Source organism: Diabrotica virgifera, chromosome 5 (assembly GCF_917563875.1).
Source record: "Diabrotica virgifera virgifera chromosome 5, PGI_DIABVI_V3a".
In the NCBI taxonomy this organism is placed as follows: Eukaryota; Metazoa; Arthropoda; class Insecta; order Coleoptera; family Chrysomelidae; genus Diabrotica; species Diabrotica virgifera.
In genome coordinates this window covers 223,813,584-223,835,826 of record NC_065447.1, presented here as the reverse complement: position 1 = coordinate 223,835,826, position 22,243 = coordinate 223,813,584, and the positions used below count along the sequence as shown (strand labels likewise).

General features: G+C 33.5%; 1 protein-coding gene across 1 annotated transcript in view; it reads left to right on the top strand.

Annotated features, from left to right (window-relative positions):
• Nucleotides 1–13,956, top strand: part of LOC114336724 (uncharacterized) — a 32,077-nt gene extending 18,121 nt beyond the window's left edge. Inside the window, exons 3-5 of the mRNA XM_050652177.1 lie at nt 5,672–5,806; nt 10,549–10,724; nt 13,849–13,956. Of these exons, the coding sequence (XP_050508134.1) occupies nt 5,672–5,806; nt 10,549–10,724; nt 13,849–13,956 (419 nt within the window). The remainder of the gene's footprint in view (nt 1–5,671; nt 5,807–10,548; nt 10,725–13,848) is intronic.
• The last annotated feature ends 8,287 nt before the right edge of the window (nt 13,957–22,243 follow it).

Sequence of the window (22,243 nt, the reverse complement as noted above, 5' to 3'; positions counted from 1 at the left end):
TGGGCCTTCATTTAGAGTTGCTGATCGAGACGCTCAGATCTTAAGAGGGGAGCAGTGTAGCGGAAGAGAAATCTTGGCCGATCCCCGTATAACAGTAAACACCTCGAGAATGACGTAATCGGATGTGCTAGGCCTCGCCGGAGAATTCTGGAAGGTACGTCACGTAGGCGGAACAAGCCGATAGCTCGAGATGGGAGTCGATTGTTCCAGAATAACAACTGGGTATAAATACGGGCATATTTTGTGAATAAGTTTAGTGTATAAGATAAATTCGTCTGTAACTTATATAAATAAAGTCGTATATAAATTACGAACCGCTAGTTTTATTGTAATTAGAAGTAATTACACTAATCACGCTACAATACATTATTCATTTACAAAAGGAAACGAGTTGTAAAAAATACAAATAGAAAATAGTTTTTTTAATCCCTATGTTGCATAATTAAGTTATCCACCAGAATAATGTTATCTGTGAAGTGTGAAATTGGTAAAAAGTTCCTCTAGTTTTGTTAAAAAATTGTTTAGTTTGAAATTTAGGATGCCAGAATGTCAATGTAGTAAAAACAAACAGTGTAGCCTTAAAAGTTACTAAAAATATAACCAAATTGCAGAAAAAATTGCATGAAAAATAGGACATGTTCTATTTAGCTGCAACTTCTTGCAGCAAGAAGTTGATGCAAGAAGTTGCAGCTTTTCTGTGCAATTTTCGTATGACACGATGCAATTTCTATTGCTGCAAGAAATTGTGCAATTAATTGCGCAATTAGTTGCATCGTGTAAAGTGGCTATTAGAATAGGTACATAGTGGTAGACGTAGACTTCGAAAAACCTTGGAGAGAATATGGAAACGGTTGACTCGGAAGGGGTGGAAAGGTTTTTGGAGATGCCATGATACTATATTATGTTATTTATAGTACCATGGGAGATGCTAATTCCATGGGTATATAAATAAATGTGTAGTTCTGTGAAGGATATTTTTTATGGGTTTCAACTTAATAGATTTTTGTGCGTACTGAATTGTATTTAAAGGTCTTTAATCATTTGTCGTTTTTTTTTCGCGCACAACGAATTCACCTTTATAATTTTTAATAAAATAATTCAACCCTCAAAAAATAATGACAACGCTGGAATTGTGGAAATGCTCAACAGTTGACGGTATAGATTTGGTTTTTGACAATAACTCACCCTCTTCAATGGATTGTTGCAGTTTAATGCCTTAAATTTATGATTTTTCTGGTTATTTGGGTGTAATTTTTCATTGTCGGTAATTATCTTTGAATATGTTAAATTTATTTGCATTTTATACGAATCTTTAAGCTTCTTGGAGTGGGCATATCTGTATCGTTACGTATGTCGGTTCCAGGGCCGTGCGGTGAGGCAGTCGCATCAGGCGGCAGCATAAGGGGGGCGGCATAATCAGCAAAATCAAAATACATAAAAATAATCATGAATAAGATAGAATGTGCAAAATAGAACACTTGAAAAATATCAGAGGGCGTTTTACGTGCCCTGCGCATGCCACTCTTTAAACTTAGTTTTAAAAGTGAAGAAAGCGTCTTCTTCCACAGAAACCACAACCCTTTTTGTTACTCAAGAACTGTACACTTTTTTTCTAATTATACAAAGCGTTGGGAAGTTCCGAGAAAACATGTTTCACAACTCTAAAACCGTTGAGTGATACTAGATGGTCAAGTCAAATAGATGCATTGAAACATTTAAGGCTTTAAGATTTCATGTTTGTGAAATATATGATACCTCATTCGAAATAATAGAAGAAGTCAACAAAGATTCAGAAACTAAAGTTAAAGCACTAGGATTAGCAAAAAATATTAAAAATTATAAATTTATATGCGGTGTAGTTCTTTGGCATGCTATTTTTATTTCATATAAATTCAGTCTCGAAGATGTTGCAACAAGTAACTATAAATTTGTCAGATTGTGTAAAAATGTTGTCAGAAACTATAGAAAAAAAAATGAAAAGTCGCAGACAATCTAGCTATGACTTAACGAAGATTACTGCTAATGAAATTGAAGAAAATCTTGATATAAATTCGAATTTCCAGCTGAAAATAAAATTCGAACCAGGAGAAAAAAGCGTCAATTTCATTACGAAAAATCTGTGGATGAGCTCTTAATAGAGGAAGATAAATCATGAAAGGGTCGCCAATGCAAGTCCATTATACTACTGGATATAAATTAAGTCAATACTCGCAATCTGCGAGTTTGTATTTAATTGATGTTAAAAAATGTGGAGCAACCGGTTTCGAGGCTTAATTTTCGTTGCCTCATCATCAGGCCCAGTACATAGTCTTCCATAAATTACAAACTATTTTACAATTTTGTAGACAAAGCTTACATACATAGAGTCAAAAAAAAATAACAATAACACATACAATTTTCTGAAATTAGATAAATCGTCAATATTAAAAAACAAGTTAATAAATTAAAACAAAATTAAAATAAAAAACAAAACCAATATTATGTATTACAAAATTAATATAAATTGCAAATTAAACATACAACATGATAAAATACAAACATAGGAACTAATAAGTTGTATCACTAAGAATTTTATTAACACTCCCTGTCTCGGTAGCTAGCGGAGAAAGAAGTCTTTCAAAATTAAAAATTATTAAAAATTATTTACGAAGCTCCGTAAGCCAAACAAAACTAAAAAATTTAGCACTCATTTCAAGAGTCCTCACTAGCTGCTACTTTAGACTACACCAATCTGACGAATTTACCAATATTATAGTCAGAAGGATAACTGTTAATACATATTTCATTTCATTTAAATTATGTGTTGTTTTTAAAATAAAAATTTTAGCTCATTTTGTGCAGTTGCATTTAATAAAAATAAAAGTAAGTTTCAATAATATTTAAGGGGTGGCATTTCGAAGACTTGCATCATATTGAAAAGATGTACCGCACGGCTCTGGTCGGTTCATTGTAAAGTATTCTTATCTCAAGAGTGTTTAATTTCAAATCATAAGTACAAATACTTAAGCAGAATTGTGCAACTTAGGTTAGACATTCGTATTACTTTGAGGAAATGTTGCATTTATCCTATAAATATCAAGTTAAAATAGCAGTGGCGTTTCCTTTAAGAGGGTAGGGGGAGGGCGATTGGCTAAATTTATATGAAAAATAAATGAATAAATAAATGTTTTTGTAATCTTTATATATAACTTGGTCTGAGATGGGGGCCGCCATCGCCCTTCCCTGGATCCGCCACTGTCCTATAGGTTAGACATTCGTATTACTGTGAGAAATGTTGCATTTATCCTATAAAATATCAAATTGGAAAACATACGGACACTATGAAATTAGAAAAATATAGAAAAATATTATAACATTATTTCTTTTACAATAAAACAAAACAAAAATTTATACATTTCAACAGAACAACAACACTAATTGCCAAAGCTTTTATTAGCTATCTAAATGTATTATTTTAACTTCGGCGAAGATAATGGAAATGTAGTCATAACTCCGAAATTATGGCACTTAGGCACTTATAGGCAACATTACATGAAAAATAATCAACAGTTCTTAATGATTTCAACGGGAAAAAATATACAGGATGTTTCATTTGAAATAGTTCATTAGGTTTCCAAAATAACGGAAGATCTGACAACAATGTAATAAACCGTAATATCGGCCGCATCTCAAGACACCTACACTCTGTTTCAAACGTTAGAATCAATACGGTTGTATATTGCAAGAGGGTTTGCCATTCTGTGAATTATCATAAATAAATCCTCATTCAGTATTCCACAGGAGTTAACAGCGATAATCCTCTACAAGTACCTGCCGAATACTACCTTTCACGGACGATGCCGTGAAGAGCGGCAACGTTGTCAAGAAGATTCTCACTTAGTTTGTATTGGGCATATCCTTCGTACACTGAATCTCCTGTCTGAAATACACTGTAGTGCAGCCGATATGTGAAACAATTGTGCATTTAATGATAGAAGTACATAATTTGGACCACATATACAGCACATATAAAGGTTCAAATTTAGATATCAGGCCATCTCAGATTTTGCCTTTTACAAAAATGGCGGGGATTCAAAATGGCGACTATACATTGTGACTAATAGCACGATAACTTTTGAACGAAACTTCAGATTTCAACCAAATTTGGTATATAGGTTCTTTTTTGATGTATAAGATCGAGGTCTTGAACCGGAAGAATCAGTTTACCGGAAGTTGTGTTTTTCCCGGTTTTTATGTAATAATATGCTGTTTTTTTTTCAATTCTGTCACCCTGTATGTATTAATTTTTCAAATAGTTAATACCACCATTGAAAAGAGCATAAAAATATTTTTTAAGAAATATTTTTAACTTTTTAGTTATGTTAATTACCATTTAATAAATGCAAAGCGCATCTTCACATGTACCTATATGCGGCAGATTCGTTCAAATATTATAAGAATTATTGTGCATTTAATGGTAGAAGCATATAATTTGGACCACATATACTACACATATAAAGGTTCAAATTTAGATACGAGGCTATCTCAGTTTTTGTTCCTTTTACAAAAATGGCGGGCATTCAAAATGGCGATATACATATGTGACTAATAGCACGATAACTTTTGAACAAAACGTCAGATTTCAATCAAATTTGGTATATAGGTTCTTTTTTTTAATGAATAATATCGAGGTCTTGAACCGGAAGAATCGGTTTACCAGAATTTGTGTCTTTACGGTTTTTAATGTAATAATATGTTGTTTCTTTTTCAATTCTTTCACCCTGTATATATAAATTTTTCAAAAAGGTAATAACGCCATTGAAAAGAGTGTAAATATAATTTTTAGGAAATATTTTGAACTTTTCAGTTGTGTTAGTTACCATTTAATAAATGCATAACGTACGTTCACATGTACCTATGGGCGGCAGATTCATTTTGAATGACAGCCATTTTTTTAAAAGACTAAATCTGAGATGGCTTCGTATATCTAAATTTGAATCTTTGTATGTGTAGTATGTGTGGTCCAAATTATATGCTTCTACCATTAAATGTACAATAATTCTTATATTATTATTTGCACGAATCTGCCGCACATAGGTACCTACATGTGAAGATAGGTTATGCATGTATTAAATGGTAATTAATATAACTAAAGAGTTCAAAATATTTCCTAAAAAATATTTTTACGCTCTTTTCAACGCCGGTATTACCTTTTTGAAAAATTAATATATACAGGGTGAAAGAATTGAAAAAGAAACAACATATTTTTACATAAAAAAGAGTAAAAACACAAATTCTGGTAAACCGATTCTTCCGGTTCAAGACCTCGATATTATTCATCAAAAAAAGAACCTATATACCAAATTTGGTTGAAATATGACATCTCGTTCAAAAGTTATCGTGCTATTATTCACATATGTATAGTCGCCATTTTGAATGCCCGCCATTTTCGTAAAAGGCAAAATGTGAGATGGCCTTCTATCTAATTTTGAATCTAATTATGTGTAGGATATGTGGTCCAAATTATATTGTTCTATCATTAAATGCACAATTCTTATAATATTTGCACGAATCTGCCGCACTACTGTACACTAGTACAGAATGAAATCTATAAAAACCGTGCAAGCCGTTTCCGAGATAGTCGCGCCGTTCCATACATAAAACTCACACTGTATAATATTATTGATTTCAGGTAGAGATGGCGGCATAATACCCCCAAGTGTAAATTTAAAGTCAGATTTTGAACAGAATGTTGAAGATTGCAAACAGGCTCCTTGTGTAGTGTATACTGGCGGGAATTGTTATGTCGAATTAAATTTTACTTCACGTAAGTTTTTGAATATATGTATTTTCCTTTTTTCAGTGATGTAAATGATGATGAATTTGATATATATCAATACATTTAGGCATTACTCATTAATGACCGTACTTAAATCAAAAATACTCTCAAGACCAGCAAAAATAAGAGTATATAAGACAATAATTCGTCCCACAATAACGTATGGACGCGAGACATGGACTCTGAACCAGCGGGAAACGACAAAATTACTGGTACTTGAAAGAAAGATAGAAAGAGACGAATCTCGTGGTTGCGTAACTTGAGGGAATGGTACGGATGCACATCAACCGAAATATTCAGAGCAGCAGCATCTAAGATCAGAATAGCCATGATAATTGCCAACCTTCGTCGCGGAGATGGCACGTGAAGAAGAAGAAGAAGAAAGAAAGATACTGCAGACTATCTATGGGTCTTGCAGAGAACAGACAACAGGAGAATGGAGAAGAAGACACAATGATGAACTCCAGACAGTATATGGAGAGAAAAACATAGTACCGTAAAATGGCGTGAATAGAAACAGTGGTGTGGATATGAAAAAAACTTCACTAAACAATAAAAATAATCTTCATAAACATAGATATTACTTTCGTTGGGCAATTTAATTTTTTTTCAAGTTGGCTAACTTAATAATATGGCTTTAGGAAATTTAGGTTTGTGTTGTTGAATCACTGGTTCCTATGTTCTGGGCGTGCAAACAAAATCGTTAATTATGAGGGTATTTCTCATCCTAAAAAACTTTCTCAGTAAGTACAAAATCTCTGTCAAAATATATTGAAGAGTACTCTTTGTTTGTTTATTCTAACCTTTACAACAATATACTTAACATGATTGTATTTTGATTTATCTGTTAACTTTTTTTGTTAACGACACGTATTACTGTTCACGTCATGAATTTGAGATATGTGGAGTGAATAGGAACATAATAGTTACCGTGTTGCCATTCACCCCACACATTAGAAATTACTTTTTTTTATCTAATATCTCCATAGAGTAAGACCAAACGAAACAATATCTCATCTAACGACAAATTATACATATTGATCCACACAAAGAGAATAGAAAGAACCATACCTTGCAAAACGTGTTTCTAGCAGTTAGCTGTCGTGTCCAATCAAAAACAAACTTCTAACATTGTTCTCAACCATGCGTGGTATTAATGAACATAATTTTTCCAATTATTATGGGCACTAATTATCAGCATCCGGCTAGAAGGACCAAATGTGGATTCCGTAAATTTGAAATAAATATTTATACGGTTTTCTGCAATCATCAGAACTGCTGTCCAAAAAGTTTAAATGTATGTCAAGACGCAACAAGACCCATGAATATTATGTGGCGCAAAATAGTTGAGGAATGAAAAACAGGACCAGGCAGGAATGAATCCACAATAGCTAACGACAAGTTTCCTAGACTATTAAAGAAACTGGTTAATAGTCTTTCAGAGAAAAATGCCAAAACAGAGTTTAAAAATTATTTTTCATTTCAACAATATATACATGTATTTATATGTGTATGTTACTTTACACCTTAGACACTTTTTACCTGTTTCTATTGACCCTACAAATGTACGAATAGGAACACAATAGTTTTTAATACAGGTGTTCCCATTCACCCCGCTTGGTGGGGCAGAGGTGTAACCAGGATGATCCTAAGGGGGGGGGGTTACATCTACTTGAAGGTCTCTGGAGGGTATGGGGGGTCATAACCCCCAAAACCACCCCCTGGTTACGCCTATGTGGTGGGGTGAATAGGAACATCAGTTTTTGATTTTTTTGTAATTTAAGTATTAACTTTCTAATTTTTTAACATCTAAATATCAAAAGAGGAAGGTAAGACCCAAACAACAATGCAAATAACAATGTTTTATGTTTGCAACATGTCATTGTGTTAGTGACATTTTTTTCAGTTGAAAGTTGAAAACCGTTCCTATTCACCCCATTTTACGGTACGCTACATTAAAGCAAACCGAATAAGACGGGCGGGCCACGTGCTAAGATCGAGTGACGAAAGACTTCTGAACGCCACATTCTGGGAAAGTTCCGATGGTAAAACAGTTGGTCGACCAAGAAAGAGATGGAAGGACGCAGTAGTCAGTGATCTACGCAAAATGGGAGTACCTACAGCAATGGGAAATAGCTGCTCATAGGACCGACAACAATGGAGGGAGGCGAGCGGCAAGCACCCCTAAAATCACCAGGTACTGACTACGGTGAGGTGAATGACTAATTTTAGTCATACTTTATGTTTTTGATGGTGCGGAAAACGAAAATGAGGCTTATTTTAAATCTTATGTGGGGGAACAATGTCAAAATCATCGCAATTTTACCCTAAAAAGGAAAAAAAGTAAAATCACGTTTTATTTTACGTTTACGTCGCTATAACTCTGTTCCTTTTGAATATATTTTTTTAAAACTTGTCTAGTATATATTGCTCACCTTTCTGAAGACAACGGTACCTGTTTCAAGCTTATAGTCTTATTCTAAATAAAAGTTGCCATACAAAAAAGTATATAACTAAATGAAAGTTGCCATTGAGCTGTCGTAATGTAGAGACAACAACTCAATTTACATCCCATGTGATGGGAAGGTTCATACTTTACCTAAGGGCATAATTCCTTAGTAATTATATCCATCCTATGAAATTTCAAACAAATATGCATTTGTAAAATAACTACATACCATTTAAAGGGTTGTCACCCTGGTATTTCTTTGGTGGCTCAGCTAGCATTCAACCTGTTTATTTTAAAACTGATGATGATTTTGTAACAAAATCGAAAATGTTCTAAAATGTATAAACCTTTTCAATTTCTTTGCAACACGAAAATGCAGCAGCTGCATAATACTCTGGTTAAATCGGAGAGTGCAGGAAGAGTTTATACTGGTTTCGGAGGCTTTTCCTCCTCATCAGTAGTCCCACATCCTCTTCTCTCTGATTTCCCCAGATATCATACTTTGGGCCTTTCCGAATTGCAAAGAACGAAATGCCGCGGATGAACTATATTAGAGCCATCTATTGAAAAACAAAATAAGTTATCAATCGAAGTAGCACAGAAAACGATAATAAATATCGTTCCCATACCACCAGAAAATTCTCTCATCTTAATTTCCTCGGCATCCTGTATGATTTATAATTTTTGAAAATATCGGGAGGTTGTAACCAAAGAAAGTATTCCACCTGTTGTCAATCTGGTGGTATGGGAACGATATTTATTATCGTTTTCTGTGCTACTTCGATTGATAACTTATTTTGTTTCGAAAATGAGGCGTTCCTTGCAAAAACCCCAGTTGTCATTTACAACATTGGAGATATTTAAAAAAAAGTTATTTAATTGAACCGTATTAAGTTTACGGAAATTCTCAAATTAGTGATTTATTATTTTGATGATTACACACAGTTTACAATATAAATAACATTATTTTTTCCTTTTGTTTATTTATTAAGGACATTTATTCATTTGACATATGGGGTTTTTGCAAGAATTTTTCATTAATTTATAGGAAAAACGGAAAAACGATATTTATAGTAATAAACCAAAATAAAAAATGAACGAAAAATGGTGTTTACTTATAAAATCACATAACACAACTATTCGAAGGAACTTTAACCTATAAAAACCTACTGACAGCCAAGCGATAAAGTTTCCCGCAAAAACACCAATAGTCATTAATAGTCATTAACAACTATGGTTTTGAAGGGAATTGCGCTTGACATAATGGGGTTTATGCGGAATCGCCTATATTTTTGTCGCTTATATTTTGGACTACTGTGATTTTAATGGAAGCTTTTACGCAAGGAACGTAGGTAATTAGTCCTTCAATCCATAGAAGGCATAAGTCCATTTCCGAAAAAAAAAAAAAAATGACAACTGGGGTTTTTGCAAAGAACGCCTCAAATGTTCTGTTGTGATGTATTCCTTAAAGGGATTTTAATAAAAGTTTTTATACCTTTTACAAAGGATTTTTTCAATAAAATTTTTGTGGTTGATGGTATACAGCCAGCCACAGGAAAATTCTTTCTTTTCCTTGTGAATTTTTTAAGTTTACTTAAAAATTCGACTTGGGGCCCATTGGATTCTGACCCCCTCTGTCCCAAGTATAAATAACGATTTCAATTTTCGAACTGATTCAGTATTTACATTCAAAATTGTAATGTTTTTATTTTTCTTTGCATCTTCACTATACTACACATCACATTAACAATAATATAATAATTCAAAAATGAATAACCATTTTCAATGTCGTTGCAACACGAAACTACAGCCGCATCATTATTCCAGTTCAATCAGAGAGTGCCGCAAGCACCTCTACCGGTTTCGAAACTTATTAGTCTCTCATCAGGAGGCACATATGCTGCTCTCTCTGAAACAACTAGGCAAACCCCGGCGTGCAGTCACGGATTGCAACGAACGAAATGGCAGGGATGCCCTAGCGGCAGCTGCTAGCAAAAAACTAGGTTTTCAATCTAATAGCACATAAAACAACATCCAAAAATGCTACTCTACATCCTACCAGACTGAAAACAATGGGAACCTTCTCTGGTAATAACGGATGCTGAGATAAGGAAGATGAGGGAATTTTACAATTTATAATTCACGTCCCATCTGCTTAGCGCGGTAAAGTTCCAACGAGAATGGTTCCCTTCGTACTCCAATCAGAGTAAACATGTAAATCAAAAATGAATAATCATTTTCAATGTTTTTTTTAATAATATAATAATTACATACTTTGTAGCTGGATATGTACCATCTATATCCCCTAAGTATAAAGCAACAGCAATGGGAGTGACTTTAGACTATCCTTGCGAGAAAGATGCTTGCTCATTAATCACCAATACAGTTTGCCCTCTAGTGGAAAACGAACTCGTGTCTTATACATGGGTAATGGCTCTACCAAGTTTTTATCCAGAAGTAAGTATCTTGTCACACCATGTCGAATGCTTCACGTTATACTACTAGTGCAGTCACTGAAGGTGGATATGAGTTAGTACCTCCGATTTCGTTGAACCTCTATCGATTTGCATGAAAATTGGTGAGTGGTTAGAGGGTATCTCAAGGAAAAAAGGTGACATGGTGCCAACTTGCGCTTTTACCCTGGGGGTGAATGCCACCCCTCCTCGGGGTTGAAAATTATTTTATTAAAAATAACCCCCCAATTCGATAGAGGGACAAATTATAAGCAAAGTATATAAGTTTTATAAATTTATTAAAATAATTCAAAACTTTTTGAGTTATTAAAGATCAAAGATTTTAATTTTTCGTGAGAAAAATGCATGTTTTTAACCGATTTTTCATAAATAACTCAAAAACTATAAGTTTTTACAAAAAAGTTATAATTATCAAAATTGAGGCTAATAAAAAATTAAATAAACCCCTTACTAAAAAAATCTTTCAATGTTAACTAAAAGTGAGTTATAGGTAATTGAATGTATATTTCTTTCGTTGAGTACCCAAATCTAAGTATTCAAGCTTAAATACCGGAAAAATAGTGCATTTTATAACATAAACTTATTAAATATTTGTCAAAGTTCATAAAAATATCTATCAAATAAGCCCTCGAACAAGTTGATAGCATTAAAATTTATGCACCAAAAATGTTTCAAAATGTATCTTTTAACAATTTTTCCAAAAAATGTTATTGTTTTTTTGTAAATAACTCCGTTAATTTTTAAGATATCAGGTTCACCTAAAAACTAGTTAAAAGCTGATTCCAAGAGCTACTAAAAAACGTCCAAATTAGTCTTTTAAACCTCTTAGTTTTTTAAAAATAAAAGGTTAAATGGCCCCGGTTACATGGTTCTCGCAGCAAAATTGAAATTTTAAACGTTTCTATTTCGGTTATTTTTTACTCTACAGAAATATCAAAATCGTTATAGTATTTGGAACAGAAAAAACTAAAATTTAGTTATATATCATTTTTTACGTATATTGAGTATTTTTGGAGTTATTATCAATAGAAAATGAAAAGTACGATAATTTTAAAAATTCTGATTTTTTTAAATTATATCTTTTTTTTAAATATGCATTTTAAACCGGTCACAATTGTTGAAATCATTAACTATGTTGACCTAAAGAAATTCTTGTGAGGATTACTGCAAATCTTAATTTTTGTGGAAATAGCGTATGTTTTATTTTTCACTTTTTCCTAAAAAATCGAAATGGTTCTCTTATTTTCATCATAACTTGCTTAATTTTGATGCTATTAACTTCTACTTGGGCTCATTTGATTGGCATTCCAAAATACTTTGACAAGTTTCAAACAAGTATATTTTATAAAATGCATCGTTTTCCCGTTATGTAAGCTTGATTACTTAGATTTTAGTACTCGTCGAAAAAAATATACATTCAATTACCCATAACTCACTTTGAAATAACATTAGTTTAGTTCTTTAAGTAGGGAGTGTATTAAATTTTTTATTATCTTTAATTTTGGTAATAATAGCTTTTTTACAAAAGCTTTTAGTTTTTGAGTAATACGTGAAAAACAGCTTTAAAACATGCATTTTTTTTAAGAAAAAATAAAATTTTTGATATTTAATAACTCAAAAAGTATTGATTTATCTTAATAACTTTATATCACAAATTTTGCTTAGAAGTTGCCCCTCTATCGATTTCTGGTATTATTTTTAATAAAAAAATTTCACCCCCGAGAAGGGGTGGCATCCACCCCCCAGAGTAAAAGCGCAAGTTGGCATCATGTCACCTTTGTTCCTTGAAGTATCTTCTAACTACTCACCAATTTTCATGAAAATCGATAAAGGTTCAACGAAATCGGAGGTGAAAACCTTCAGTGACTCCACTATACTGCCATATGGGACTTTTAGCTACAATGCTCCATGCTCCTAATATAATCATAATGTAAATTAATATAATCATACCCATTGTCCTCATCCATTATCATATAAATATGTATAATCATATGCATACATGTTTCGCTATGCCCTATCTCATTAGATACCCGGGTAGCTACGAATTCATAAGCAAATGGCTCAACGAATGGGTCTTCAAACTTCATTCGATGAACCATATGAATTCGTATCTGCTCTGCTATCTGACGTGCAAGGGCATGTAATATCCTATTGGTACCGATTCATATACAGATGGCTTAATGAATTTTGATCTTACGCTACTTACTCGATATTAGTCTGGTTTACCGAATGGTTCCTGGCTCTTTTTATAGGCCCTGTATAGGTTGGAGGGGTGTAACACTAGTCGATATCGTTGCCTGATCTATTTTGGTCTTTTTTTCAGTACCGTTTTCCATGTTGTAGAAGGCTATTAGCATCATCTCTTTGGTTTAGACTGTTTCTCTGATCTTTTTTTCCGTTCTATATCTTTTGATTTCTATGTTAGTTAGCATCGTCGTTTGGTTCAGGTTTATTGTATGTCCTGTATTTGCGACGTGTTGAGCAAGGGATGCCGTTTTTCTCCCCTTTCGATGGTCTTTCGGTGTTCTGGTCTAATATCACGTCTAACATGGATTCTTCGGTTGGTATATTCGATGTACGACTTTTCACAATCTTTATATGGAATCTCGTATACTTCTTGATTTTCTAACGATATTTTGGTTTTTGTTGTTGGTAAAATAGCCAAGATTTTTCTGTCCGTGTCAAATATAGTTTCTATTTTGTGTTTTCTCAGCGCTCTATTTTCTCTGTTGTATCGTTGTACCCTTCAGATACGGCAGAATGGTTTTGAAAATCGGTTTTTCGTCTTCTGTTGGGTCCTTAATTCTTCTTCGAGCATTCGGAGCTTTTTCGATGGTATCTATATGTTGAGAATCCGTTTTTCTCATCGCTGCTTTCACATTATGCATTTCTTCATTTTGATGTTCTTTGTCTGTCAGTTTTTCGGATCTTGTAATCAAGGTTTTTGATGACTGAATGTAGTTGTGCAGGATGGTGATGTGAAGAATCATGTAGATATCTGTCGGTATATGTCGGTTTTAGATGCACTCTATGGCCTATGTGTTTGTCTATATGCTATTTTATATACTATATGCTATTGTAAAATAATATATAAATTTTATTTGTAGTGTCTTGCCGATCTCGAAGTTTCTTTTACCAATGACGACGATAACTCCCTTATTTTCTGCTTTAGATCACAGATCGACGTAAGAAAACCATCTAGATTAGCTAAATAGACACACAAAAAATTTAGTTTTTAGTCAGAATTAGGTATTATGAAATATTGTATAAATATATTTGAAATAAATAAGAGTTTTTCTTATTCTTTCCTATCTTTTAAATAATGTATAGTTTGTTTCAGGACCTTTCATTTTCTTTACAGATTACCAGCTTCTCTTAGATCATTTACCTCTATTGGATCTTCTTGGTAATTAGATTAATATTATGGAAAGCTGCCATTAATAAGGAACTCTTTAAAAAGCGTTTTTAAAAAGCCTTTGAAATGTGGTGCGTTCTCAGAATTTCTTGGACGTATGAAGTCACAAATCAATTTCATATAGAGTAAAAGTATTAGGTCTGGATCACGCATAAGAAAAAAAAGTTGAAAATTTGTTAATAGTTTAACGGTGTCTAGTTGGACAAACTTTGATATATGGGAACACTGGAACAGGGGAAGTTTTAATGGTGGAACAGGTTAAAAATTTGGAACGTCAGACTACGAAAACGTCAGATGTATTTTGTCGGACAGAACTACCAATTGATTTGTTGCCCTTTCATTAAACTCTCATGCAAAAATCAGACTGGTGTGTATCACCAACTGGGCATTTTAATGAGTGGAACACGAAGAACATGTCGAATGACAGAAATCATGTTGGTTAGTAATAGCAGTCTGATTTTTGCATGAGAGTTTAATGAAAGGGCAACAAATCAATTGGAAGTTCTGTCCGACAAAATACATCTGACGTTTTCATAGTCTGACGTTCCAATTTTTTAACCTGTTAAAACCTGACTAGACACCGTTAAGCTATTAACAAATTTTCAGCTTGCTATTAATCAACTTTTTTTGGTACGCGGGATCCAGACCTATATATTTATAGTTTCAACTACGAACTATATAGAAATTGATTGCATCAGTATTGAACAAGTGATGGAAATAAAATACCTTCACCTTCAAATTACATTATCCAACTACAAGGACCTGGACAAAGAAATGAGAAATCAAGTACAAAAAGCAAATAGACTGTCAGGATGCCTTAATAACACTATAGGGCGAAACCGACATATTAACATTGAGATGAAGTCAAGAATTTATAAAGCCAGTATAAGACCAATCATCATCATCAGTAGCTCGACAACCCTTTTTGGGTCCTGGCTTGTTCTAGGATTTTCCGCCATTCTGTTCTGTTCCTTGCTTTGTTCTTCCAGTGGGTAATCTCAAGTGTTTTCAGATCTTGTTCCATGTATCTAAGTTTGGGTCTTCCCTTTGACCTTCTCCCTACTGGTGTTTGCTTCATTATGTGTTTTGTCTCCAACATTCGTTCAACATGGCCCATCCAGCGCAGACGTCCGATCTTTATGGATGTTGTGACGTCGGTGACGTCGGGTTCGTTGTATGCTGCGTATAGTTCAAAATTATATCTTCTGCGCCATACGTCATTTTCTTTCACCTCCTTATACAAGGTGAGTCATAAGGAACTGTACATACTCCTACCTCGTGTAGAGGCCCATATGAGGAATAACAAATGACCATTAAAATGTGTCTGCTCCCATTGTTTAATAATATACAGGGCGAGTTTCGCATTTTGACAGAAATTACGTCAGATCGATGTTTCTCTTATTTTGGTCAATCGTTACACTATTACCACCTAATCAACTGATTTATTCAAACTAGAAAAAAATCAGGTCCGGCTTTAAAAAATTAGTTCGTTTGGGTCTTAGAAAAAATTTCACCCTGTATATGCTTTTTGAAAACTCTAATATGTACGAACTAATTTTTTAAAGCCGGACCTGATTTTTTTCTAGTTTGAATAAATCAGTTGATTGGGTGGTAACACAAATTAAATATTTGTTAAAAGAAATTAATTTTTGTAATAAAAGTTAATTTTTTTAAATCTATGGTTCACTTTACCAAACTTTTAATTTATAGTCAAATTGAATTTTTTTATAAAAAATTAAGTAATCGTGTGGGGAAAAAATAAATATGTCATTTTAATTTTCTATTTGTCTAATTTGTAAAATTCATATTACAGTTTTCAAAAAGCGTATACAGGGTGAAATTTTTTTCTAAGACCCAAACGAACTAATTTTTTAAAGCCGGACCTGATTTTTTTCTAGTTTGAATAAATCAGTTGATTAGGTGGTAATAGTGTAACGATTGACCAAAATAAGAGAAACATCGATCTGACGTTCAAAAATTATGACGAATACAAATTTCTGTCAAAATGCGAAACTGACCTTGTATATTATTAAACAATGGGAGCAGACACTTTTTAATGGTCATTTGTTATTCCCCATAGGAGCCTCTATACGAGGTAGAAGTATGTACAGTTCCTCATGACTCACCCTGTATATGTGTCTAAGGATTTTTCGTTCAAACGTACCTAATAAGTTCTCATCGCTTTTCGTCAGTGTCCATGTCCTCTGATCCAATAATGACATATAAATCCTAAACAAGGCCCGATATAGCCACAACACAAAGACTACTGGAAACGGCAGAGATAAGAGTGCTAAGAAAAGTTACAGGAAATATGGTGAGAGATCGAAAGAGAAGTGAAGACAGTAGAAAAAAATGTAACGTATAGTGTACAAGAATAAAAAACCGCTAAACGCCGTAAAAATGAGTGGCGCATAAAATATTCCAGCTACAAAAGATCTGATATGAATGTTACGTGGCGCAAAAATTGATTTTCATTTGATGCAAAACAAAATTCTAGTTTTATTTTAAAAGATTTTTCCATAATATTTGCTAAATTTGAAGTAAACGCGCCACAAAAGAGTAACTTTGATACAGTTTGAATTTTGAAACTCTTTTGTGGCGCGTTTACTTCAAATTTACCAAATATTATGGAAAAATCTTTTAAAATAAAACTAGAATTTTGTTTTGCATCAAATGAAAATCCATTTTCGCGCCACGTAACATTCATATCAGATCTTTTGTAGCTGGAATATTTTATGCGCCACTCATTTTTACGGCGTTTAGCGGTTTTTTATTCTTGTATCAGGAGTTTTTCAAAGTTATTTATAAATTAAATGTATGAAGTTGAATGCAATGTTTCTCTATTACACGTCAAGCTTTATAAATGGTCACCTTTGTTGCATTATCTCCCAAATCATCTAGTGTCCATCGAATGTACACTAGATTTTTTTCTATTCGAAATGGATTGAAAAAAAAATATATTGAGATTTATTAACGTTTCGACGTTAATAAAATCATTTTTAGGTAAAATTGTGGCTTATTTCCCATTTGAATGTACTTGATAATTAAATCGAAAACTATTAATTTTATCAAAAAAATGTATAATGAACATTTTTTGTTTATAATTAATATTTTTACCAGCATTTGCGGTCAAACTATAAAAAAAAATTTCCACCCTCGAGATGAGGTGGCAACTACCCCCTTGGTAAAAGCGTCTTTCGGCATCATATAGATTTTGATCCTTGGACTATCCACTACTTATTGTCAAATTTTTAAACAAATCTATCCATTCTGTAAAAATTGCGAAGTGAAAAATTTCAGTTCCTGGACTAATTATACCTTTGAAGCTCTATAATTTCTGAACGGCTTACCTGATGTTGATCACTAAACATGAATTTGAAACGTATTGACAAGTAGTATCTGATGCATCCAAGATCGAGTATGATAACTGAACGTATTACAGGAATTATTTAGCTTGAAAAACCGTTTTTCCCATAAGAAATATATTTGATCATACTTATGAACCCTATAACTTAAAATTTCGAATTTTGCCAGATATAAGGTATACACCGTTAGACGCATCCTGAGTCCTTCTACAAACTCTCAGTTATTGGCGCAATTCGTAGGTTGAAATTTTGAGTAATTGTCGAAAAACCAAAATTTTCAAAGTTTAATTTTTCAGTTTTTTGGCTATGGTGAGCAGTGCGTATCTCTCAGCTTGATCGCTTAAGGGCCATTTGAAAGCTTAACTCACCCTATTAATTTGGTGTATTTGCGGTTTTCCTGTCTTTTCTTGAACCTAAGATATATACGCCCAAAAAATATGCTATTTTGTATCTACTTAGTCCTCTAGCTAACTTACGGGTAGTCAGAAGTCAAAAATTAGACCGGTTCTGAATCGACCCTCACACCCTCTTGAAACACAGAAAAAAAATTCAGATCGGTTTAACTTTTCCACATACATACATACAAACATACATATCCACAAACATTTTCCATTTTTTAAATAAAAATTGAGTCATATTTCTGAACTCGATAACTTTTGGATGGTACAACCGATTTTCAAAATTAAACATGCGTTGGAAAGGTAATGATCTATGCTATCAGAAGCCGCAAAGGTCGGGCTTAAATTTTTGAAATTTTTGGGAGTTTTGGGGACGAGAACGAAAAACAGGCTTTAAATGGGAAGGGCCGTAAATTCCACACCCTTGGACCAAAATGGAGAAGTAACATATGGATGGACGAGTCTTTTCGTAAACTTTAAGATGGGATGTGGCCCAATTTTCCATTCAGTCAGGTTTAGAAAATCGAAAATTTCGTGTATATATAGTGTCGCTTGTAGGGGTGTTGTGCGCCACTGGTGAGAACTGCCGTTCTCTGTGGATAAACGGAATGGACACTAAATAGAAAAAAAAATGTAATAACTACATAAGCAGAATAAGGGAGACACGTGTGGCAAAATAGCACGAGATAAATCACCAATCGGCAGAAGAAGTATTGGCCGACCGCGCAAAAGATGAAGTGACAACCTTCCATAGAGGTATCAATCCGCCAATGAACAAGCAGAATTGCTTATAAAGAGGAATAAGAAGAAGAACTACGAACTAAATTATATAAACTTCTTCTTTACGTGCCATCTCCGCGACGAAGGTTGGCAATCATCATTGCTATTTTAACTTTTGACACTACAGCCCGAAATTGTTCAGTTGAGCTGCATCCAAACCATTCTCCGAGACTTCTCAGCCAGATATACAGGGTGTCCAGAAACTCTACCGACAAACGAAGACAGGAGATTTCTCAGGTAATTTTAAGACAATTTAATCAAATTCACCTAGTCCGAAAATGCTAGAGCTGTTTGTAATTAAGGGAGCTAGAGCTGTTTGAAAATGGGGTCTTGTAATTAGTTTTTCTTAAATACCTCCAGAACGCTTCTAGTTAGAAAAACAAAAATTGGTACGTATATTTATCTTCCAGAGATAAATCAATTCCATCTATTGCGAATTTATAGTACCGGTCATAGGCGTCCGTTTTGGGTAGGGTAACGGTTTTTTATTCGCATAACTTTTTTGTCTTTAAATCATAAGCATTTTTCAGTTTGGATTATTAAATTGTGAGGTATGCTTAGGGTGACCAACTCCTATTTAGTCAAATTCGGGACACGGCTGAAAAAAATACCTGAAATCCGGGACTTTTCAATGAAAATCGGGCCATTTTTTCTAATATAGAACTTTCATAATATCATCATTTTATTTATTAAACATTTTTATGTTGACAATGATATTTTTATTTGAGTTAAGCCACAATAATTGGTTGTAATGATAATGACGATAATAATTAAATTACAGAAAATACCAAATACCACAATATGCAGCATTTTTGATGTGGTATTAATATTCTTCTTCTTCTTCAGCCTTCAGAAATCCAACTTTGGACATAGGCCTCCCCCAATTCAATCCAGTGTTGTCTATTTTGCGCCACGTGTTTCCAGTTGTGTCCTCCAAAGTTCTTTATCTCATCAGCCCATCTCATTTGTGGCCTTCCTTTGCTTCTTCTTCCTAACCACGGTCTCCATTGTTGTATTTCATGATTCCATCTTTTATCCTTCAGTCGGCATTGTGTCCTGCGAAGCTCTATTTTAATTTGGCACCATGTTCTCCTCCGTCTTTTACTTTGGTTTTGTTTCTAATCCATTTAATTGTTTTTTTTATCTATAAGCCTCGCCCCGAGCATTGATCTTAATATTACTCTCGAAATTGTCGACTTTTTTTCGCCCTACCAATTCAGTTTGATATCAATTCTTAGAAGAATATTCAAAATTTCAAAACAGAATTTTACCAAAACATTGAAAATTCGGATGGCCCGGAAGCCTGGTCCGGGACACCGGGACACGACTTCATAATTCGGGCCATGTCCCGGATTTTTCGGGCTAGTTGGTCACACTAGGTATGCTAGTACTAAAACGTACTCTTGATTAAAGTCGATAGGACACGCCGTTTTATAGAAAAATCGATTTGAAAATTTTTCGTCTCTTAAAGGACATTGCACACATCTTATGGAAAATATAATGTCACTCAAATTCAATAAAATTTATACGATTAGATTTGTTTTAAAATGACGGTCAATTCTTATCATTGCGCCAACTCTTAATTATGATTAATTACGGCGTAAATTGCAATTAAAGTTTATCGAAATCACATTTTTGGAGTCCATAAAGTGTTAGTTACAATCATTATTGCTCTGAGTGCTATTCAAAACAGCTTAAACCCCGCTGGGCCTAAGCGGATTAGTGAAACTATTCCGCTGATTTATGGAGTACTGATAATCTGGGTATTTTAAAATATTTTTTCTCTCTCTAACTTATGTACGTACCCATTTGATTTCAGATTTATTTATATCAATTTCTGCTCTAATTATTGAAAATACAGAGTTGGCGCAATGATAAGATTTGACCGTTAATTTAAAACGAATCTATTCGTACAAATTTTATTGAATTTGAGTGACATTATATTTTCCATAAGATGTGTGCGATGTCCTTTGAAAAAAAATTGAAAATTTTTTTCAAAAATAACGGTGTATTTACCAACTTAAAGCAAGAGTAACTTTTACTACTGGAATACCTAAAGACAAAAAGTTATGTGATAAAATAACCGTTGACCTACCCAAAACCGACGCATATGACTGATACTAGAAATTCGCAATTAATGAAATCGATTCATCTCTAGAATATAATTAAACGTACAAGTTTTCGTTTTTCTAAATAGTTTTTATTTGAATTTTTTTTTTAAATTTAAAAAACGAAAAATTTTCAAATCGATTTTTCTAGAAAACGGTGTATCCTATCGACTTAAAACAAGAGTATCTTTTAGTACAAGAATACCTCACAATTTCATAATCCAGTGTCAAAAATGCTTAAAAGTTAAAGACAAAAAAGTTATGCGATAAAGTAACCGTTGCCCTACCCAAAACGGACGCCTATGACCGGTACTAGAAATTTGCAATGGATGTAATCGATTTATCTCTGAAAGATAAATATGCATACCAATTTTTGTTTTTCTAAATAGTAGCGTTTCGGAGGTATTTAAGAAAAGCTAATTACCAGACGCCATCTTCAAATAGCTCTATAGCTCCCTTAGGAAGCGTTTTCGGACTAAGTGAATTGGGTTAAATTGTCTTAAGATTATTTGAGGAATCTTCTGTATTCGTTTGTCGGTAGCGTTTCTGGACACCCTGTATAAACATTATAATAAACATTTCATGTGCAATGGATAACTACAACGATAAATACAACTTTCGCAACGGACAATTCAAAATTCAAAATTGGATTAAGAACTTTAAGCCAATGGCGTAACCAGGGGGTTTTGGGGGTTGTAACCCCCTCCCCCATTGGGATGTACTTTGAGCTGTATACGCTTAACACCACTACTATTGTTAACAGTACTAGTTAACAGTGTTATAACAGTAGTTGTAACCCCACCCTTAGGATCATCCTGGTGACGCCGTTGCTTTAAACAGTTATCTAAGATGCTCTTAGTTTCGACCAGGTTATTAATGAAGTAGCTCTTGGAAAACGCTAACATCAAAAAGCGCCTGGAAGTGCTTGTTATCTTGTGTCCATCCCAGAATAAGAGAAACCATCGAGCATACCAGCAGAATATATAGAAACTGTGTCGCCGACAAAGGAGGTCTGTAAAAACGAAACATTTTTTGTCCTGACTGTCAATATTTTTTAGCTAAAATTTGTTGTTTTATTAAAACTAGATATTGTGCAAACTATGCAGGTACCTATTTGATAAAAAATAATAAACCCGTCAGAGATTTCCAATACGCTTTTAATTTTATTTTATAAATAATATTTAGGTAGGTATAAGTAATCTACGATTTGCGGATGACATAATTCTGATAGCTACCGACCTACAAGAACTGCAAACAATGCTTTTAGAACAAAACTACGTACCGAATCTTCTAAAATAGGACTGAAAATGAATTTAAACAAAAGTCATGCAGTCAGAAGAAAACGTTACAATAATAAACAACAAAGTTATAGAAAAAGTTGAAGAAAATATATACTCGGGACAAAAAATAATACTAAATAGGGAAATTCAAACGGA